The sequence below is a fragment of the Stenella coeruleoalba genome (genome assembly GCF_951394435.1).
Source record: "Stenella coeruleoalba genome assembly, chromosome: 7".
Classification (NCBI taxonomy): domain Eukaryota; kingdom Metazoa; phylum Chordata; class Mammalia; order Artiodactyla; family Delphinidae; genus Stenella; species Stenella coeruleoalba.
The window spans coordinates 15,529,771-15,550,388 of NC_137153.1; the positions used below are offsets into that span (position 1 = coordinate 15,529,771).

The following is a 20,618-nucleotide window of genomic DNA, read 5'->3' on the forward strand; positions in this document are numbered from 1 at the left end:
GGTGGGAATGTGAATTGGTACAGCCACTATGGAGAACAGTATGGAGGTTCCTTAAAAAACTACAAATAGAACTACCATATGACCCAGCAATGCCACTACTGGGCATATACCCTGAGAAAACCATAATTCAAAAATTGTCATGTATCAAAATGTTTATTGCAGCTCTACTTACGGTAGCACAGAGATGGAAACAATCTAAGTGTTCATCATTGGATGAATGGATAAAGAAGATGTGGCACATATATACAATGAAATATTATTCAGGCATAAAAAGAAACGAAATTGAGTTATTTGTAATGAGGTAGATAGACCTAGAATCTGTCATACAGAATGAAGTAAATCAGAAAAAGAAAGATAAATACTGTATGCCCACACATATATATGGAATTTAAGAAAAAAAATGTCACGAAGAACCTAGGGGTGAGACAGGAATAAAGACACAGACCTACTAGAGAATGGACTTGAGGATATGGGGAGGGGGAAGGGTAAGCTGTGACAAAGCGAGAGAGAGGCATGGACATATATACACTACCAAACGTAAGGTAGATAGCTAGTGGGAAGCAGCCGCATAGCAGAGGGAGATCAGCTCTGTGCTTTGTGAGCACCTAGAGGGGTGGGATAGGGAGGGTGAGAGGGAGGGAGACGCAAGAGGGAAGAGATATGGGAACATATATGTATGTATAAGTGATTCACTTTGTTATAAAGCAGAAACTAGCACACTATTGTAAAGCAATTATACTCTAATAGAGATGTAAAAAAAAAAAAAAAGCTTGGCTGTGTGTCCCTGGGATGTCAGGATGCCTGTGTTCATTTCCCTCCTTCCTGAGCCCCAAGGCCCATGGTGGTCCCAGGACTGGATTCAGCGTGGTGTGGGGAGCAGCTCTGTTCTTAGGGGAGGCTCACAGCGTCACCTGGACGCAGGCCCTAGTTTGCCCAGGACAACATTCTGCGGAGCTCGAGCGGAATGTGCTTTCATATAAACAGTCAAGTGCTCTAAGGATTTGGAGTGGAAAGAAGTGACAGAGCTCCCCCCCCCTTTTTTTTTTTGCTCTCACTGTTGTGGCCTCTCCCGTTGTGGAGCACAGGCTCTGGACACGCAGGCTCAGCGGCCATGGCTCACGGGCCCCGCCGCTCCACGGCATGTGGGATCCTCCTGGACTGGGGCACGAAGCCGTGTCCCCTGCATCGGCAGGCGGGCTCTCGACCACTGTGCCACCAGGGAAGCCCGAGAGCCCCTTTTTTAAAGCCAGAGAGTAGCTTGGAAAAGGGCCAGGGGGTGTAATGGATCCCAAGGTCTTCCCAGGAAGTAAGCTGACTGAGGGCTGCAAGTCACATCTGCCCACAGCCGCCCTTCCTCCTGTCCACACCCTGATGGGGATCTGGTGACTTGCAGGTGTCCTAATCCTGTTTGGGGCCCTCTTCCCTCACAGTAAGGACTTTCTGTTCTTTCTCTCTGGTTTTTAAGGGGAGAAGAACCGCCACAGAATTGAGAAAAGGGAAGTGTTTGTTCAAAAGAGGGGAAGTGGAAGCTGGTGGTGTTTCATGCTGAGACCACGAGTGGGATCGTGACTGGCTTTGTAACAGCATAGCTCATGCTTTAAACCATTTGTACTTAGTTTGTCCTGTTTCAGGATGCATGTGGATGTGGACAGAAAGCAAGAGGTGGTGTTCACTGGAATGCAGGGGCATCTGTCTGTCCCCACAGGAGGAGAAATCTGATTCCGTATTCTCTGGCATCTCAGCAACCTCTGGACCCTTAGAAGGAGAGGTCCGTTGGGAGATTGATTGGAGTTAAAATCTCAGTTTTAATTGGGGCTCTTTGTGATGTGGAGGTACTTTGGGCGGGTTTGAGTGAACTGGACTTGTCTGGCATGGACTGCAAGTGGGGAGAGGAGAGGAGACAGGGAGGAGGAGAAGGGTGGGGCCTCTGCTGCCTTCCGACTGGCAGGCACCCTCCTTTCACTCTGGACTTCCACCCGGGGACACGAGTGCTCACCAGCTCCATTTCACAGGTGGTGAGACTGAGGCTCAGTGAAGGCGGGTACACAGTTGGGAAGTTAGCGGAATCCAGCCCCACTCTCATCCTCTCCAGCGGCTCCGGCGGCTGTTGACCACTTGAACTCCAGCCCAGATGCTCTCCTGTGATGCTGTGGCCCCGGCGGGCGGGCTGCGGCTGCAGGGAAGGCCCCATGACCAGACTGGAGTGGTGATTCATACTGCACCCTGACCCCAGGCTCACGGGCCCGGTTCTCACTGAGGCCAGGGATGAGCAGGGAGAACAGTTGGCAGGAGCCGTGGAGCAGGAAAGGAGGGTGGACCGTGGGGCAGTTGTCAGCACGGCAACTGAGAACCAAATGGGAGCTGCCCACGTTCCCCGCCCCCGCGAAACCAGAGAATCCTTTCGTCTTTTTTTTTGGCTGTGCCACGCAGCTTGCGGGATACCAGTTCCCGGACCAGGGGTGGCCAGGGATCGAACCCAGGCCCTCGGCAGTGAAAGCGCCAAGAGCTAACCACCGGACCGCCAGGGAATTCTAGAAACCAGAGATCTGTGCAGTCCGGTTGCGTGGAGGGGTCCCACGCTCCACGTGAGCGGCCGGCTAAGTCCGCAGGGGGCCCTGGGGACGCTCCTGTTTGACACACGGGGAGTGTTCTGCGCGGATGGCCTCTGATTTCCTGAGGACCCTGCCATGTTCCTGACACCTGGACAGGTAGTGGTGAGAGCCTAGGGTGGCGACCCTTCCAGGTGCGATTCTGACGGGCCCATCAGCCAGGCCTCCCCCTGCCTGGTGGGTCCAGACGCCCTCTTGTGGGGAGCACACTTCCCATCTTGGGGCAGTGTTAAGATGCCAGGGGTAAGTCAGGGTGTCGATATAAAGGAACCCTCTGCTTTGCGTCTCTGCCCAGAAGACTTTTAAAACAGGCCCCGGACAGCTCTGTCGCCCCTCCTGCCACACGCGGACACGGCAAGACGTTTCCTAACAGTTTGGAGGCTCCTGACACAGGGTCACGTGAGCATCAGCTTCCCCATGAGTCACTGAAAATGGGAAGGTTAAGCATTCTGAGCAGGAAGTCACTGGGGAGAAGGCATCTGATTGGAAACAGAGCGTTTGGGGGCTCATCAGAACAAGTGTTCTTTCAGGTGGGTGGCTCCAGGTCTTTGGTAGCACCAGCTATTATTCTTCCTTAAAAAAAAAAAACCACAAATATAACATGCTCATTTAAAAAAATATATATATATATGTGACATGCTCGTTTAAAAAAAAGGCGGCTATATAGTGAAAATCAGTTTCTTGGGACTTGTGTATGTTTTTCTCAATGTTTTGCACGAATGACAGGGATAAACATGTACGTGGCTTGATGGGCTCACACTTGCCATGACTCACCTGCTGCTTTGCTCCCCTTCACTTACTGTCTGTTTTGGTCTTTTTTGTCAGTACGGTGTGATTCACTTCAAGTAGTTCATTTCTTAATGGCTGCTTTTATATTCTGTTATTTAAGCATTTACCACAGCTGTGACAGTTAATGTTATTAGTTGCTTTCTTTCCGGTCTTCTGCGAACACCAAGAATGTTTAGTGAACACCCGTATACCGGTGTCTTTCGTCTTGAGGCTTGTGGGATACATTTCTAAATGTCAAACTGCTGAGTCAAAGGGCATGCAGTTAGGAGAATTGATAGAGTTTGGGTCATACCTACCACTGGGTATTCATCAGCGTTAGCGTCTGTTTTCTCTACACGTCTAACCCCAGCTGAAAACTTTCCACCCCTGCCACCTTTGCCAGTCTGAAAGATACATACCTCTTTGTTGAGCATCGTAAAATATCTGTTGGCCTTCCATAGTATTTTCTGTACATTTACTGTATATGTCCTCTGGCCATTTTTCTGTTATGCTTTTTCTATTCTGATTTTTTGAGTCCTTTGCGTATTAGGGAAACAGAACCCTAAGTATTTGTAAGGACTGGTTTTTGTCCATTTGTCACTTTATATTTTGTTTTTTTCTAGAAGAGAAGCTTTATTTTCATGTAATCATTTTCCCCTTTAAGATTCTATTTGATGTCGATCTTAGGCATTCCTCACGCCAATGTTACATTTTTAAAAGTGCCCTTATTTTCTTCATACAACTTCTGTTCTTATTCAAGATCTTTGTTTCATGTAGCACTTTTTGTATAGTAAGGACTTGAGGCTAAAGATTGAGTCTTTTGGGGTTTTTTCCCCAAAATGCACAGCCAGTTGTGCAGGCATCATCCACCAAGATGTGCTGTTTCCTCCCTCGTAGGATGTGCTTCCAAATGGCCCGTTTAGTTGATGCAGCTCTTCCTGGGCTGGCGTCACCCAGGGTTTATCATACGTTTCCCACCCCAGACCTTCAGGCCTCCATCACTGTTCTTCTGCAGAACCGTCTGGCTATCTTCACACATGGATTCCTCCAAGTTAATTGTTGCTTAAGCAACAATTAAGTTAGGTTTTCCCCTGAATATAAATCACTGTGTGGAAGGCAGCATGTTCAGTGCTGTCACCTACGTCATCTTCATGTACCCCTCACAAAAACCTGTGACCCGAGGTGACCCAGTGACCCTGCTGTTCCAGCCCGAGGTCAGGGACAGGAGATCCCAGCACGCGCACGCGCGCATACACACACACACACTCTCTCACTCTCTCTCTCACTTGCTTACTGAGTGGGCATCTCACGAGGCCCTGCAGTGCCGTGGCGCCCAGGTCACATTTCTTGCTCTCATCAGAGCTTCTTGCCTAAGAGTGTGCCTCAGAGGCTGAGCTGGAAGTTGGCAGTCTCCTGACCTGCAGGCCAATCCAAGAGCTAAGGCCTTGGTGGTGATGGGATGGCTTCCCTTCTCGGGAGCCCCGTCTCTGAAACTGGAAGCAGAGCCCTTGGCTGACTGGAAAAGCCACGGACAGTTCCGGGAGACCTGTGCCACCGGCCAAACCAGCTGTTTCCCAGCTCTCGAGACGGCACGCGCGGGGCTGGAGGTGGGCTTGTGTTTGCTTGTTTGGTGTCCAGAACGTGGCTCATGAGATCGATCTTCTCTCGCGTGTTTGTCATCCCACTGGTCTTCCACTTGAGACATGATCACGGGGAAAGGCTGTTTATTCCTTGGGAGCACAAACTTGGGAGAAGTCACAAACTTTGTTCCAGGAACCCATGGAGAGGCAGGTTGACCACAGTGGGGAGGGCACTGGATTCGACTTTGCCTGAAGGTCCGGGTTTGTCCATTTGTTTGGGATGGACTTGTTGAAACTGCTTGTCGCCTGGGCCCTGGGGTGGGTTCTGACAGATAGCAGAGCGGCCTCGGCCCCGACCTCCCAGCTCACGAGATAGTTGATCTACAAACCATGCAGTGACCAGCATCATTTCAGACTGTGAGCCCTGCCCTGGCCCTGCAGCAGCTCTAGAGACCGGGTGACGTGGCGTCCTGCCAGCATCCAAGGAGGCCTCACGCACACAGCACAGCCCTTTCTTGGCTTTCTCTCTCGTGCGTGCTCCCAGCCACCTGGAGGAGAAGCACACAGTCTGTCTTAGCCATTCAGGCCATTACAACAGAATGCTACAGACGGTGGCTTCCAAACAAACTTACTGCTCACAGTTCTGGAGACTGGGAGCCCCAGATCAGAGGCCAGCATCGGCCAGTGAGGACCCCCTGCCTGCTCAGACTTCCCCTGTGTCCTCACATGGAGGAAGGGGGGCCAGCGAGCTCTGTAGGAGCTCTTTTATAATAAGGGCAGTAATCCCATTCATGAGGGCTCCACCCTCATCATTCCCCAAAGGCCCCACGTCCTAACACCATCACCTTGGGGGGTAGGATTTCAACTTGAATTTGGGGGCGTGGGACACAAACATGAGTCCATTTCACAGTCCTGCATGCTATGGGCAGGGGCTGGGACTTTGAGACAAGGCCTGAGAGCACATGGTCACCGAGGCTTGAAGGCTGTCTGCTGACACCTCAGTTCCAGAAGAGGAAACTGAGGAGCACAAGGGGGCAGGTGGTAGAGCCAGGACGGAATGGGATCCCTTTGACCACTGGGTTGTTTGTGGCCCCAGAACAGTGCTACCTGAGGTGACACCTTGTGTGTGTCAAGCACTTGAACTGAGGGAAGAAGCATCCTGATGTCTTGTGTCCTTTCCTTTCCAGGTTAATCTAGGATCCAGTTTCCAAAATGTGGCGGCTCCTGGCCACACTCAGCTGCCTGGTGGTGTTGACCAGTGCCTGGAGCAATGTGCATTTCCCGCCTCTGTCAGATGAGCTGGTCAACTTTGTTAACAAGCAGAACACTACGTGGAAGGTGGGCTGGGGGCCCCTTCTGTGTACTCTGACTCCTGAGGGAGGGGCTGCAGCTGTGGCCCACGGGACAGTGTGTCCTAGACAGTTGATCTGATTCATAGACCTGGCCACTGAGGCCCACGCGCACCGCCCTGTCCCCTTCCCTGGTGTATGTGTTGTCCGTGTGTGAGAGTGTGTGAAGGTGCATGGGGGAAAACCAGCTCTGGAAGAGTTCACCACCGGGTAGACACTGTAACCCCACCGTGGTAGGTGTCACAGCCCATCAGTACCACCAACTCCGTGATTCTGCCCAGCCCTGAGGCCCGAGGCTACAGGAACAGAGGGATGAGGGATAAGCCATGTTCAGGGCATTGGAGGGTCTCTCGTGACGTCAGCAAGTGGTACAGCTTGGGGGAGATCCCCACTGGTCTGAGAGCTGCCCACTGCCCGTGCGGTCACTCTGGGCCGCTCCCCGCCTGCTCTGCAGATGCCTGTCTTAATCCATTCAGACGGCTGTAACAAAAGCGCAGAGGTCAGTGCCTGTAAACCGGAATGTGTTGCTTGCAGTTCTGGAGGCTGGAGGTCCAAGATCAGGGTGTTGGCACGGTCGGGTTCTGGGGGGGGCCCTCTTCCGGGTTGCAGGTGGCTGACCTCTTGTGCCCTCACTTAGCCTGAGGGGTAAGCTAGCTTTCTGGAGTCGCCTTATAAAAGGGCACGATCCCATTCATGGGGGCTCCACCCTCATGACCTAAGCACCTCCAAAGGGCCCCACTTCTTAACACCATCACATTGGGGTTAGGTTGCAACATGAATTTTGGGGGGGACACACATTTGTTTTGTAGCAGTGCCCCAACCCCCTTGCTCTGCGGAGGTGGAGGGGCCCCCGGCCTTGTCAGGGCTTGTGTGGGTGGTGTGCGTGCTCCACCCCGTCTCTGGAAACATCCCCACCCCGCTGCCGCCCCGTGTTGGTGGGTGACTGCTATGGGTGCGGCTGTCTTCCAGGCTGGACACAACTTCCACAACGTGGACCTGAGCTACGTGAAGAAGCTGTGTGGCACCTTCCTGGGCGGGCCCAAGCTGCCCCAGAGGTGAGTGCCCACTACTGGGGAGGACGCACAGCTACACCAGCACTGCTGCCATGGGAGCAGAGATGCTTGGCACAGAGGGTAGGGGGAGGCAAGAAGGCTTCCCTGGCATCTGTAGGCCTCACTGCCCCCAGAGCTGCAGGGACTCTGCCTGAGGTACAGGGGCTAGCCACCGATGCCAGTTTCCTACGGTGCTTCTCCAGGCGTCCCAGCTGCAGTGGGAAAGGCCCCAGGTCTGGGTCTCCAAGATCTGAATGGACCCAATCTTGAATAATTTAAGGAAAATCTAAGAAAAGCCATATGATCTGCTGTTAATGTTTTTTTTTTTTTCTGGAAAAGTCTGCAGTTTCTGTTTTCATGTAGATACTACTCTTGAAGGAAGTGTTAGGAAAACCTAACAGGATGGGATAGTTACGTTATGGGGACCATTACACAGTTGTGAAGGTATTTAAAAAATGATGAACCTGGGCAGATGTTTGATTCGGGGTCGGGTTGGGGAAGCAAGAGATACAATTATCTGGACCCTGTGGCAAAAACTCTTCAAAGATATCCATAAAATGGGTGTAGAAAGAAACGTACAGAAGAGTAAGTTACATGGAGCAGTAGAACCTATTTTGTTTTAGAAATTCCAAGGGGGGAATTCCCTGGTGGTCCGGTGGTTAGGACTCCACGCTCTCACTGCTGAGGGCCCGGGTTCGATCCCTGGTTGGGGAACTAAGATCCTGCAAGCTGCACGGCACAGCCAAAAAAAAAAAAAAAAAATTGTGTTTAAATAAATAAAATTCCAAGGGGACACCCTTGCATACGCCCTCCTTTGCATGTCCTTGTGCCTGGCCCCTTCTAGGTGACCTTTGCGGGGATAGGAGAGTGGGTTCTAAGGTGACAGCTTGTGACAGAGACCTTCCTTTTTCCAGAGCTGCCTTTGCTGAGGGCATGATTCTGCCTGAAAGCTTCGATGCCCGGGAACAGTGGCCAAACTGCCCGACCATCAGAGAGATCAGAGACCAGGGTTCCTGCGGCTCCTGCTGGGTGAGTACCCTGCTGGCCGGGAGGGCTGGGGCCAGGGGACAGGTTGGGGTGGGAGAGACCAGGGGAGTTGAGGTTAGACCAGCTGTGACTAGGCAAGTCACAGAAGGTTCCCAAGTCTCAATCTCCACCAGTATAAAAACAAGAAGGATCCCTAAGGTCGTGAATCATTGCAGGACCAGGCGGAAGAATCAGTACATGCAGAATGCCCTGTACAGGGTGTGTCCCACGTATGGGTTGTGAAGCAGTTTTTATTTCTGTTTGACACACTGTCCCAGGCCATCAGCAAATACCATTAACTTTGAAGAAGCATCCCATCTGTATCAATGGCTACCTTAATTGTGTTTGTTTGGGTAAAATACGCGACATAAATTTAACCATCTTAATCATTAAATGTACCACCCAGTGGCGTTGGGTCCATTCGGGTTGCTGTGCAGGTATCACCACCTCTGTCCACAGAGCCCTTCATTGTGCAAAACTGAGACTCTGTCCCCACGAAACACTAACTCCCATTCCCCTCTCACCAACCCTCAACAACCACTCTTCTGCTTTCTGCCTCTTGTGGTTTTTTCTTTTTTTAAATCAGTGTATTCCAGGGTAACTCGCAGGGTGGGATTGGGGGGAGGGGTTGAGTGGGGACGGCAGTCCGGAAGCACGTGCAGTCACATTCTGCACTGCTGAGGAGCCCCTGGGACATTTTTTTTTTTTTTTTGCGGTACGCGGGCCTCTCACTGTTGTGGCCTCTCCCGTTGCGGAGCACAGGCTCCGGACGCGCAGGCTCAGCGGCCATGGCTCACGGGCCCAGCCGCTCCACGGCATGTGGGATCTTCCTGGACCGGGGCACGAACCCGCGTCCCCTGCACCAGCAGGCGGACTCTCAACCACTGTGCCACCAGGGAAGCCCCTCCCTGGGACAGTTTTATAGCTCACCCAGGGTATGGGGGGGTAGGTAGGTGCTTGGAAAGGGAAAGTACATTCTTAAGATTCATGAATGGGTAACTGGTCTGTTTTGTGGGTACCAGGAATATGTCAGCGAAGGTTTTCATCATTGTTTGGGGACTAACAGAACATAGAGGCTACCAGGCCCTAGTGATTATTAAAATCTAGTAAATACTAAAACCTTTGATGACACAGAAGTGATTGACTGCACCGTGCATTCCTGGGTAGGGTCAGCAGAAGAATCGGAGGAACTGTAAGGGCCCAAGGGGGAATCGGTCACGCTAACAGCTCTGTGCTCCACCCTCGCCCCCTTTTTTTTTTGGTCTCTCACTATTTTAACTAGTCTGGGTACCTCATATGTAAGTAGATTCATACAGTATTCGTCCTTTGTACAAGCTATATTTTTATGTCAGAAACCAAAGACCGCATGTTTCAGCAGCGAACTGAATGCCCAGGTAGAGGTTTGGGGTGGACTTGTCTCTTGATTTAATGCCCAGCTTGAGTACCAGGCCCCTCCGCTGCCGTGGAGAGGGACCAGCCACCAGGAAGGCACGGGGTGCCTGATGTCGCCCCCCGGGTGGAGGCTGGAGGGCCCACAGTGCAGGATGGGGCTCAGTGTGCCGGTTCTTGCAGGCGTTCGGGGCGGTGGAAGCCATCTCTGACCGGCTCTGCATCCGCAGCAATGGACGTGTCAACGTGGAGGTGTCCGCCGAGGACATGCTGACCTGCTGTGGCGACGAATGTGGGGAGGGGTGAGTCGGAGGCCCTCGAAGCCGCCCAGCAGACCTGCGGGTGGGCGCTGGCCGGGGGGCTCCCTGCGGGTGGGAGCGCCGCTCCCTCAGGCAGGATGACGCCTCTGCTGAGACACGATGGGGACCCGGGGCGTCGGAAACCAGGCCGGCCACGCAGAGCTGGGTGTGGGCCATGGGGGCCAGACACAGGTTCTCCGCACAGGCGGCTTAGCTTCTGGGTTTTGTCGTGCTGGTTCCCTTCCTGCTTGAGGAAATGTAGTGGTCTCTGGGGCCTGTCTCCTCTGTAATTAAGGGTGGTGGGCTCCCAGATAAGCCACGTTCGTAACCAGATCCTGTCTTCTGCCAACTCTGCCCTTGCTTCTGCAACAGTGGTTCTCAGATGCGGCTGCGGATTAGCAATACCTGAGAGTTTAAAAAAAAAATGCCCAGGTCTCACCCCACAGCAATGAAATGGGAATCCCTGGCATTGGTGTTCTGTAAGAGCCCCAGGGGATTCTAACGTACTGCCCTTCGAGAACCGCTGTCTAGACAGAAGACAGAGCCTGGTGTGGACGTGATTATGAAAGTACTTCCTGTCTGCTGGGGGCGAGTCCCTGCAACAAGTGGCTGTCGGGAGGATGAATGGGGCATTTGGGGGTCTGGGAGAACTGTCGCGCCAGTTGCCAAAGGCAGTGGTGGTGCACCGGGCTGTGGTCTGGGAGCAGCGAGAACCACTCTCACCGTAAGTTTAACCAGTGGTTCTTTTCTCAGCTGCAATGGCGGCTTCCCCGCTGGAGCCTGGAACTTCTGGACGAAACAAGGCCTGGTGTCCGGGGGCCTCTATAACTCACATGTGGGTGAGTGTCTGCCCTCAGCCCCCATCTGGCCAGATAGATTTTATATGCAGGAATAATAGTGGTCTCATTTTCCCCTATAAAGCAGAGGTTAAGGGTTGAGGGCAGGAATGCTGGGCTGAAAATCCAGGTCGAAAGACAAGGCAGCCTTGTGTGTGGCAGTTAGCAACAGGAGGACAGGGTCAGTGCCGCAGACTTGAGGCTTCTGTTCCCGCGAGCCGTCGCCCCGATTCTTCACTCTGGCCTCGACGGGCCTCCTCCTGACACCCACCTTTGTCCTTGGCCCTCCAGGCTGCAGGCCCTACTCCATCCCCCCCTGCGAGCACCACGTGAACGGCTCCCGGCCCCCGTGCACGGGGGAGGGCGACACCCCCAAGTGCAGCAAGATCTGTGAGCCCGGCTACACCCCATCCTACAAAGAAGACAAGCACTTTGGTAAGCGGGGCGGGCGCCCCCAGTGCACCGGCCGGGGGAAGCCAAGGAGGGAAGACCAGGGCTTTGGGGTCTTAGGTCAGGAACACAGAATGGGGCCTATCTTACGGGAGGGAGCAGCACACTGCATTCTGCCCGTTTCCACCCTGAAGTCTGCGGGAATGGTGTCTTAGAACTCCAGCCTAGGAAGGAAGAGACCAAAGGTCTCATTTCATGGGGGAGTAGTCTGCCCTAGAATCCTTCTGGGTGCTGCCTGCCCTGTTTCCAGGGTCTCAGGCCCCGTGCGACCCTCTGTGGGAGGCGCCCTGCCTGACTTGGCCGGTCTCTTTGCAGGATGCAGTTCCTACAGCGTCTCCGGTAGCGAGAAGGAGATCATGGCGGAGATCTACAAAAACGGCCCAGTCGAGGGGGCCTTCTCCGTGTATTCGGACTTCCTGCTGTACAAGTCTGGTGGGTCTCGACCCCTAGTGGCAGCTGGAGGGGGAGGGAGGGCTGGGTTCCCGGCTGGCAGGACCTCCTGGGGGGAGGTGGGCCTCCAGGGGGAGGTGGGGCCACACGCCCCTGGCTGCTCCTTGGCTGGTGGTAGAGCTCTCCGCAGCGGAAAGGCCAGCTCACATCTCTCCTTGGGGAGCCTTTCCATCCCCGCCTCCATTGCTCCCTCATCGCATTCACGTTGGCCTTGGCAGAGTCTAAGCGTCATGCCCAGCACCCAGTGGATGAGGAAAGAGGGAGCACCTTGCTGTGGGGATTCAAACGGCCGGGGACAGGATGGTCCCCGCCTGAGAGCTTAGAAATCCCCCATTCCAGACGAACAGTCTGTGCTGAGGGCTTCTGTCTCGAAAACTCCAAAGCTCTCCAATCTTATAGAAAAAAAACCAAGGTGCCTGGCAAGAAAAATGATAAAGTTGGTAGTTCTTAACAGTCTCTACCAGTATTATATGAGAGGACGCATTTCCAATTCGACGAAGTGATTCACCAGTGAGGCGGTAGCCTGGGGGTCCTCAGAGCACCTCAGCCAGCATCTTTCTGGGTCATCAGCACTGCCAGCCCAGCCCCTCTCCCACAGCACCTCTGCAGGGTGTGCCCCAGAGCAGCAGTGAAACTAAGCCACGGAACCCTTTCGACACATCATTACGTGAAGTCACTGTATGTAACACAGTTAACTGTTGGTATTTTTATTAGAATTTACAACTTTAGTTTTAAAGGGAACCAACAAACACATTTGATTGGCTTCCATCTTAATATTTACCTCCTATAGTGTGTTTGTTAGGCTTTCAAAATAAGTAATTCCAAAATGTTGTGGGAACCCCTGGAGCTTCTTGTGGAACGCCAGGGCCGGTCCTTTCCTCCGGCCCCGTCCGTCCTGCCCGGGGTGACCAGTGAGCTGGAGGGGTGCTGTGGCAGATGGGGCGGCTGCCCGGCCTGACCGCTGTCTCCTTTCCCAGGGGTGTACCAGCACGTCACAGGAGAGATGATGGGAGGCCACGCCATCCGCATCCTGGGCTGGGGAGTGGAGAACGGCACCCCCTACTGGCTGGTCGGCAACTCCTGGAACACTGACTGGGGTGACAATGGTGAGCGCAGCCCCTTCCTGCTGAGAGCAGGGCCCCCTGAGCAGGGCACAGCGGGCGTCCTGTCCTGCTCCGCCAGCTGCGCAGGTGCCAGGGAGCCGGGGCTTCCACGAGGGCAGCCTCTGATCCCGGGAGGGTGTGTGCTGGGCCTGGGTCCCCACGGCACCAGGTGCAGGGGCCGGATGCGGGCTGAACGGAAGCCGGCAGAGCACCTTGTGGGCCGGCTGGTGACAGCTTTGGGGCTGGTTTGTGACTTCCGTTTCCCCGTTTTTCAGGGGTGGGTCTGGATATGTCGGCAAAAGCCAAGCACTCTCTAAAGGCGTCTTTTGCTCTCTAGGCTTCTTTAAAATCCTCAGAGGAGAGGATCACTGTGGAATCGAATCGGAAATTGTGGCTGGAATCCCATGCACTCGTCAGTACTAGAAGATGTAACTCCTGTGGGCCTGTCCGCCGGCCCTGGGGCAGTTTTTCCCTAAACACCGCCATTCAGACTGGGGATGAGATGCAGGGGTAGGAATGTCTGAGTTTTAGCCAGGGCCTGAAGGACTGGGTCAGGCCGAGCCTCATGTCTGCCATCCGCACTGTCTTCCAAGGAGACGCAGCCAAGGCCAGCCCAGCGGACGGGCTGCTGTCACGACGCAAGCACTTAGGCAAGTAAGCGTCTGCCGAAGCAGAGCGAGCCTCTGCTGTAGACCAGCTGTGTAGTGCCTGCTGCCCCCCCCTCTGCGTCACCAGGGAGCAGGACAGACCGGAAGGGTTTGTAGTTTCCCAAAGGAGTGGGAAGCAGTGCTCTCCTAGCTAGATGGATTCCCACCCAAGCAGGCAGCTTTCTGGATCCGGAATAGGTTGAGAAGAGATAGATAGTGGGGGCAGCCCTTTGGAGAAAGCCACGTTCTCCCAGGGCCCCTGCGTCTGTCGAGGTCTGCAGCGCTGCTAACCTTCGCTGGTCTTGTCCTTGGCATGATTCTTAGGTTTTCTGTTGTGTGCTCCTCGGCTGGTCAGGTGGATGAGAGTCTGCTGGTTGGAAGAGCTGTACTAGTGGTACAGATTGTCTCCTTCAAACTCAGTGGTTGAGATTTCTCTTACCTGCTGCTCTCTGATAGCCCTCTGATACCACAGTCTGGGGAGAAGCCGGCTTTTACTGTTTTGAAATCACTGCTTCACCCTGTTAATATAACAAAGAAAAGAATGACTGTCAATAAAATGCCTCTTCTTCAATGTGAAGTCTGCGTCCTGGTGGCATCTCGAAGATTGTTTGTCACTGTAGACGTTTAGCTGCTGTCTCTCCTCATGGTAACCAGGGATATCTTGCCTGGGTTGAGTGGAACAAAATAAATACCTAATTTTTAACTTCACTGCTGCAGCCATACCTTCAAACCACAGCACCTCCTCTCTTCTTACTTTCCTGTCATTCTCATCAACCCTTTTCTATAAATCTACCACCCCACACTGCCCCAACCCTTGATGAACTCTGCGCCTGCTTAATTAAACAGGTAAGAACTCTTACGTCTTTTTTTATTTTACCAACTGCACACCAGCAGTGACCTGAGGGTTCCTGCAGGCGTGGTGTGCTGGTGGTATAACCAGTCCTGCTGGAAGACCAGCTTCCCGGGTCGGGGCAGAGCCCGTGTGCAGTTATGAGCTCCTGCCTCTTGAGACGCTCGTTAAGAACTGCTGCTTTGCATCATCCTAATTACCCGTACACAACGGGAGGACCCCAGTTAGTTCTCCAGGGAACAGGAGGCTGAATCTCCACCTCTACCCGCACCCCGGCCTGTCAATACCCCAAGTCATTTCCCTTCCACAACTGGGAGTGGAACCAGCTCTTTCCAGAAGCACAGGAGGTTTAACTTCTGATGTGCCCCAGAAATTAGGATCAGAACTACCTCAGATACGCTCTTGAACACCTGGTGAACATCACTGCAGGAAAAACTGGTGAAACTCATAGTACTTACAGAATGTTTAACAAGGGTTAAAGCTACAAATTCTTCATTGCAGCATCTGTACAATTTCAGCTAGGATACATTCATAAGCTCAGTGAAGTTCTAACATTTTCTACCCACTCCCAAACTGCGTTGAATAATTCTGTTTACTACTTTCTCCAATTCGCACCCCTTACCCACCTGCACCTCCATCCTCACCCGAATGCCAGCAGAGATACACTAAGTGAACCGAACTGGACCTCGGGGCATCTTCGTGCTTGGCCTGAGGAGTCTGTTAGAAAATAGAAAGCAATGTTTACAATTGGGATTGACGTCACTACTTCAGTACACACTACCCCACTACCACCACCTCATTGCCTCAGTTCAGTAGGTGGGAAGTTTTTCTTGGGTGCCCCCAAACAAGATGACAGTTGGAAATGACAGTGCCTTTTCGTTCTTTACATGGAGAAGGGCGTATTTTTGTTCAGATTTAGAAGGGTGAGCAAAGGTAGTCCAACCTTTCCCGTTCCTTTAATAGGCATCAGAAACTGTACTTGGGAGCCTCAGGAGTGGTCCATGGACCAACAGCATTGCCATCTCCGAGGTTCTTGCAAGAAATGCACAATTTGGGGACAGACCTGAATCTGCATCTGTAGTTAACCAAGACTCCAGGTGACACGTTCACTATGGTTTGAGGAACGCCTTAGAGCAGTGGTTCCCAAGCTGGTCTCCTGACCAGCAACATTTGTGTCACCAGGGAACTTGTTAAAAACATAGGTTTAGGGGCACCTCCCCAGATCCACTGAGAAATCTAGCAATCTGGAACCTTCAAGCAGTTCACTAAAGTTTAAGAACCAGCCTTAGAGCTCTGTTTCCAAAACTAAGAATAACCTAGGGCTTCCCTGGTGGTTAAGAATCCGCCTGCCAATGCAGGCGACACAGGTTCGAGCCCTGGTCCGGGAAGATCCCACATGCCGTGGAATGGCTGGGCCCGTGCGCCACAACTGCTGAGCCTGCGCTCTACAGCCCGTGCCCTGCAACAAGAAGCCACCACAATGAGAAGCCTACACGCAGCAACGAAGACCCAATGCAGCCAAAAACAAATTAAAAAAAAAGTAATCTAGAATGCCTGTTAATTAACAAATGTCTAGTCACCCCTCCTCCTCCCCCTACACCCGTGGCCACAGAGAAGGGGCTCAGTAGATAGAAGAGTGGCACTTGCAGGTAGTTGTTTCCCAGGGCAGGGTGTGGGTGTGTGTGCAGGTCTCAGCTAGGGCTCCAGAGAAAGTTCCCCAAATGGGGTTAGGCTCTGTTAAGTTTCTTGATTTAAAGCCCTGGATTCAGATAGGTCAGATATTCCTCTGAGGAAAACTTAGAATCTCCCACTGTATGAGTCACGTAGACTATGCCAGGGATGCTGTACATTTAATTACTTACCTTAAAAGTGTGGAGTAGACGGTGGGGTTGCCAGATTAAGCAAGTAAAAATACAGGATGCCAGGGCTTCCCTGGTGGCGCAGTGGTTGAGAGTCCGCCTGCCGATGCAGGGGACACGGGTTCGTGCCCCGGTCCGGGAAGATCCCACATGCCGCGGAGCGGCTGGGCGCGTGAGCCATGGCCACTGAGCCTGCGCATCCGGAGCCTGTACTCTGCAATGGGAGAGGCCACAACAGTGAGAGGCCCGCGTACTGCAAAAAGAAAAAAAAAAAAAAATACAGGATGCCAAATCAGATTTGAATTTCAGAAGTCATTTTTTAGTATAAATATGTCCTGTGCAGTATTTGGGACATAATTATACTAAAAAACCATTTTATCCGAAATTCAAGTTTAACTGGGTATCCTGTATTATCTGGCAATTGCAGTAGAGAAAACATTTAGAAGGGAAATGTTCTTCCAAAGGAGTGGGCATGCGAGCTAAGACCTTTATAGCTTTACAGCTGGGAGGGACCTAAAAGATCATACAAACTACCAGAAGCTCAGAAAGCCCCACAGCTGAGCCAGGAGAGAAGCTTCCAACGCATCCACCTCAGACCAAGGCTCTTTCCAGCGGCTTGTCCCGTGTCCTACGTGAACTGCAGCAGAACTAATAGATTTCAACACACAAATCTTAACACCTACCTTGGAATCGCAAACCAAGTTTTGATGATTAAATTACTCACTGCTGAGTCTGGCTTACAGCTGGGCTCTAAGTGGTAAGTGACTTTGGCTTCAATGTGGTGACTGGTTCATCCAGGACTGAGTCTTAAATGAACCAAAACAGTCCACGGTCAGGCGGCGGCCCACACGAGAAGAATCAGTGTGGGTACGTGTGTCACAGTGCAAACCCAACGTTACTGCTGGAACATAGCTCCTTCAGTGACTAAGTCACACACAGCTGCAGCAAAAGAGGACTGACAATACACTACACACCAAGAGCACAGCTTTGGGAAAGTACTGTAATGCCCTGCGACAGGGATTCTCGGCCCGAGGGGCTTTTTCAAACACCCCTCTGAGCTGAGACTCTCAGGGAGTCACTGGGTGGGCACAGCCCAAACCTCGGCGATGCTGGGGGGAAGAGGGAGGTGGACCACCGTGCTGGGGGAACTGGGCTAAGTGCCACTTGGCTTTCAAGCCAATCACCCGAAAACATCTGCCTTTCTTGAGAAACAAACAGAAAAAAACCCCAAAGCTGAAAATACCCTCCAAATGCAATAAAATTTCTGAATGCAGCTAAGAGAATTAGCTAGAAGTAGAGCAGGCTGGTGGAGGTGATGCCCTTGCTCCCTTCCCGGAAGGCACAGCGCAGGGTGGGGAGGCTGGGTCCCTGCTTCCCAGTGGCAGCAGTGGCCACCGTCCCTCAACCAGTAACTCCAGCCTGGAGTTCCGTACCTGCCACGCTCACCCAGGCTTCGAGTGAACTGCCCTTGACAAATGCCGAGTAATTCAGTTCTTTATTATAAAAGTCTCAAAAACGTCAGCCTGAACTGGAAACCAACCTGCTACGATGGGACCAAAGGCGATCCTGAAACCTAAACTTTTAAATGAGGAAATAATGCTAACCCCACCCAGAAGTTACTTCCTAGCCTTCACGTGCAGAAGACAGTCTGCATCCTTAGGAAACGGGAATATTCCTAGAACTCTAAACATTCACATCTACTACATTCAAGTCCACTGAAGAAAACAAAAGGATGAGAAAAACAGGAACAGAACAGAAAGAAAATGCACTTCACTTTCTACTAGGATAGGTATTCAAAGGTTGCTTCAAATTAAATACATTTAATTCTAGCCCGTATTCACATTAAGTATGATCTCTCTGCAGGCCTGGATGCAGCCCTGACTGTGACCCACAGCAGTGGACGCTCAGCCCTCAGTCACCCCGCCCAGGTGGGCACAGGTGAACACAGGTGGCCAAGGCTGAAGTGTCCTTTCCCTTTAATCTTATCTTCACCACATGTCACAGTTTCTAAAGTTCTAGGCCCACAGAGTTCCTTGAGGAATTAAAGCAGGAGGGAAAAAAGGGGGGAAGCCCACATCCATCCCTGAAGAGAAGGTCAGTCCATTCCCCAGGGTGTTCTGTCTCCCGACCAAGCCCAGTCAGTGTTCTCCGGTCTGAACATAGTCCTCTGTGACCTGGGACAGGGTGCTCAGATACTGCCAGCTCAGGGCCGCCAGGAGCATGACAAACGACAGGTAAATGGGTGAGTAGTGGCTCCGAGAGATGAGCTGACAGTTGGGAAGATTCTGTGACCTGATCGTGGAGATGATCTGCCTTGTTTTAGTAGAACATGGGTCGGAGTTGGGGATTCTGTGATAAATCTGTGGAAGAAAGAGACGAAAATAGTAAGTCCTAGGAACTTTATAAACATCTGTGTTCACTTCTTCACAACCTGAAACAGGTAGGCATTTTATGCCCATTTTACCAATGAGAAAAACAGAGGCTCAGAGAACACAAAAGCAATAACCCAAAGTCACTCCACTAATAAGGCAGGATGTCAGCGGGGCCTGTGTGATCCCACGGGCCATCCCGGAGCAGCAGGGTGGCCCCCAAGAGCCCCACCCTCGGAACCTCGCAGAGCCAGTGACATCCACGTTGCTCGCTGAGGCTACAGCAGAGCCACACGGAGGAGGAAACACACTGCACAGACCGGGCACGGGCGCTCAGGAGAACGCGATGGACTCTGAGGTGTGCGCAGCAGGCGAGAACAAAGCAGGGCCCCCGAGAGTCACCCTGGAGGCCTCCCCGTCCCTGCACACCCTCCCCTCCGAAAGCTCCAGAATCCGCGCTGAACCCAGGCCTGCAAACACTGCTCCTGCTTAGGTTAGGCCCTCCCACCGGAGCTTACAAATCGAGCTCCTGCCTCTGTGCTCGAACCCTAAAGCCACTCACCTGCCCCACCACGCTGTCACCAAAGAGACATACAACCCCTTCGGCGTGACAGCCTCGGGGGTTCCCTATCCCCGGCCGCGCGAGGCCTGACCTGAGCGTGCACCTGGCCCTGCCCAGGCCCCCGCGCATGCCAGCAACAGTTGCCGGTGATCGTCTTCCGTGTGCGATGCTGCTGTTTCTGTTCCCTCCCCGCTCACACCATTCCCTCTGCCCCCGGGAACGCTCCTCCCACGTGCCGTCGCCGGGCTGAGTCCCACCTCCACCCAAGTCTCGGCCTAGGTAGCTGTCTTCCATGTCACGCGGCCCGAATGCCTGGGTCGGGCCGAGGGCCCCCTCGGGTATATACTCTCTCCCCGTAGCCCACGCCGGGCCACCATCTGCGCGTCGCCCTAAATGGACCAAAGGCCTGAAGGCACCGTGGCTTACTTGCCTTTCCATCTCCGGCCCAGCCCTGTGCCCGGCACAGAGCAGGCCCTCGATCAATGTTTCCTGCCTCAAACCAACCGACCCAGAGGTCATTAAGGTGGGAAGCGATGGGGACCTGAGCCCAGACGGAGGCAAAGTGGATGAAGAGGACAGAGCAAGCATATATAAAATTATTATCTTCAATTTTTCCATTACACAATGGGTATGTTTTTCCCACAAACGTTCTCTTATATTCTTGCCCCCGTAACCCCAAAAAGCACAGCTACAATTTAGTATAGCGAGGAAATAAAAGAACATGCTGACAGGAACACGCCAATGACATCTAATATCTAACGCGGTACTACGAAGCACAGCTACAGAGAGAAGACCACACGGAGAGAAACTATAATGTCTTCTCAAAACACTGTAGATAATGGAATTATGCTTACAAAAATAGGAAAAACAAAAATAAAGAAATCAAAATTCCCTTACATTATCCCCCCTCGCTTTGTCCTTATTAGCCTATATATATAAATGTACAAACAGTCACATATTAATACATACATTAATGTAATATGATATACTGGTGTAGTTGATTCCTGGGTTTATTCCTGGGTTTATTCCAGTAATGCAAGGATTCTTCAATATACGCGAATCAATCAACGTGATAAACCATATTAACAAATTGAAGGAGAAAAACCATATGATCATCTCAATAGAGGCACAGAAAGCTTTCGACAAAATTCAACACCCACTTATGATAAAAACCCTGCAGAAAGTAGGCACAGAGGGGAACTTTCCTCAACATAATAAAGGCCATATATGACAGACCCACAGCCAACATCGTCCTCAATGGTGAAAAACTGAAAGCATTTCCACTAAGATCAGGAACAAAACAAGGTTGCCCACTCTCACCACTCTTATTCAACATAGTTTTGGAAGTTTTAGCCACAGCAATCAGAGAAGAAAAGGAAATAAAACGAATCCAAGTCGGAAAAGAAGAAGTAAAGCTGTC

At 52.2% G+C, this 20,618-nt stretch overlaps 2 protein-coding genes across 4 annotated transcripts in view; one reads left to right on the forward strand and one right to left on the reverse strand.

The window, feature by feature from the left end:
* Nucleotides 1-14,199, forward strand: part of CTSB (cathepsin B) — a 29,216-nt gene extending 15,017 nt beyond the window's left edge. The window contains exons 2-10 of the mRNA XM_079926061.1: nucleotides 6,145-6,295; nucleotides 7,276-7,361; nucleotides 8,273-8,387; nucleotides 9,957-10,075; nucleotides 10,826-10,911; nucleotides 11,200-11,343; nucleotides 11,674-11,790; nucleotides 12,786-12,914; nucleotides 13,249-14,199. Coding sequence (XP_079782187.1) covers nucleotides 6,170-6,295; nucleotides 7,276-7,361; nucleotides 8,273-8,387; nucleotides 9,957-10,075; nucleotides 10,826-10,911; nucleotides 11,200-11,343; nucleotides 11,674-11,790; nucleotides 12,786-12,914; nucleotides 13,249-13,334 — 1,008 coding nt within the window. The 5' untranslated portion in view covers nucleotides 6,145-6,169 and the 3' untranslated portion in view covers nucleotides 13,335-14,199. The remainder of the gene's footprint in view (nucleotides 1-6,144; nucleotides 6,296-7,275; nucleotides 7,362-8,272; nucleotides 8,388-9,956; nucleotides 10,076-10,825; nucleotides 10,912-11,199; nucleotides 11,344-11,673; nucleotides 11,791-12,785; nucleotides 12,915-13,248) is intronic.
* A 3,544-nt stretch (nucleotides 14,200-17,743) lies between these two features.
* Nucleotides 17,744-20,618, reverse strand: part of FDFT1 (farnesyl-diphosphate farnesyltransferase 1) — a 39,554-nt gene continuing 36,679 nt past the window's right edge. For all 3 annotated transcript variants that reach the window (XM_079926059.1, XM_079926060.1, XM_079926058.1), the window contains one exon: nucleotides 17,744-18,627. In XM_079926059.1, coding sequence (XP_079782185.1) covers nucleotides 18,406-18,627 — 222 coding nt within the window. In that variant the 3' untranslated portion in view covers nucleotides 17,744-18,405. The remainder of the gene's footprint in view (nucleotides 18,628-20,618) is intronic.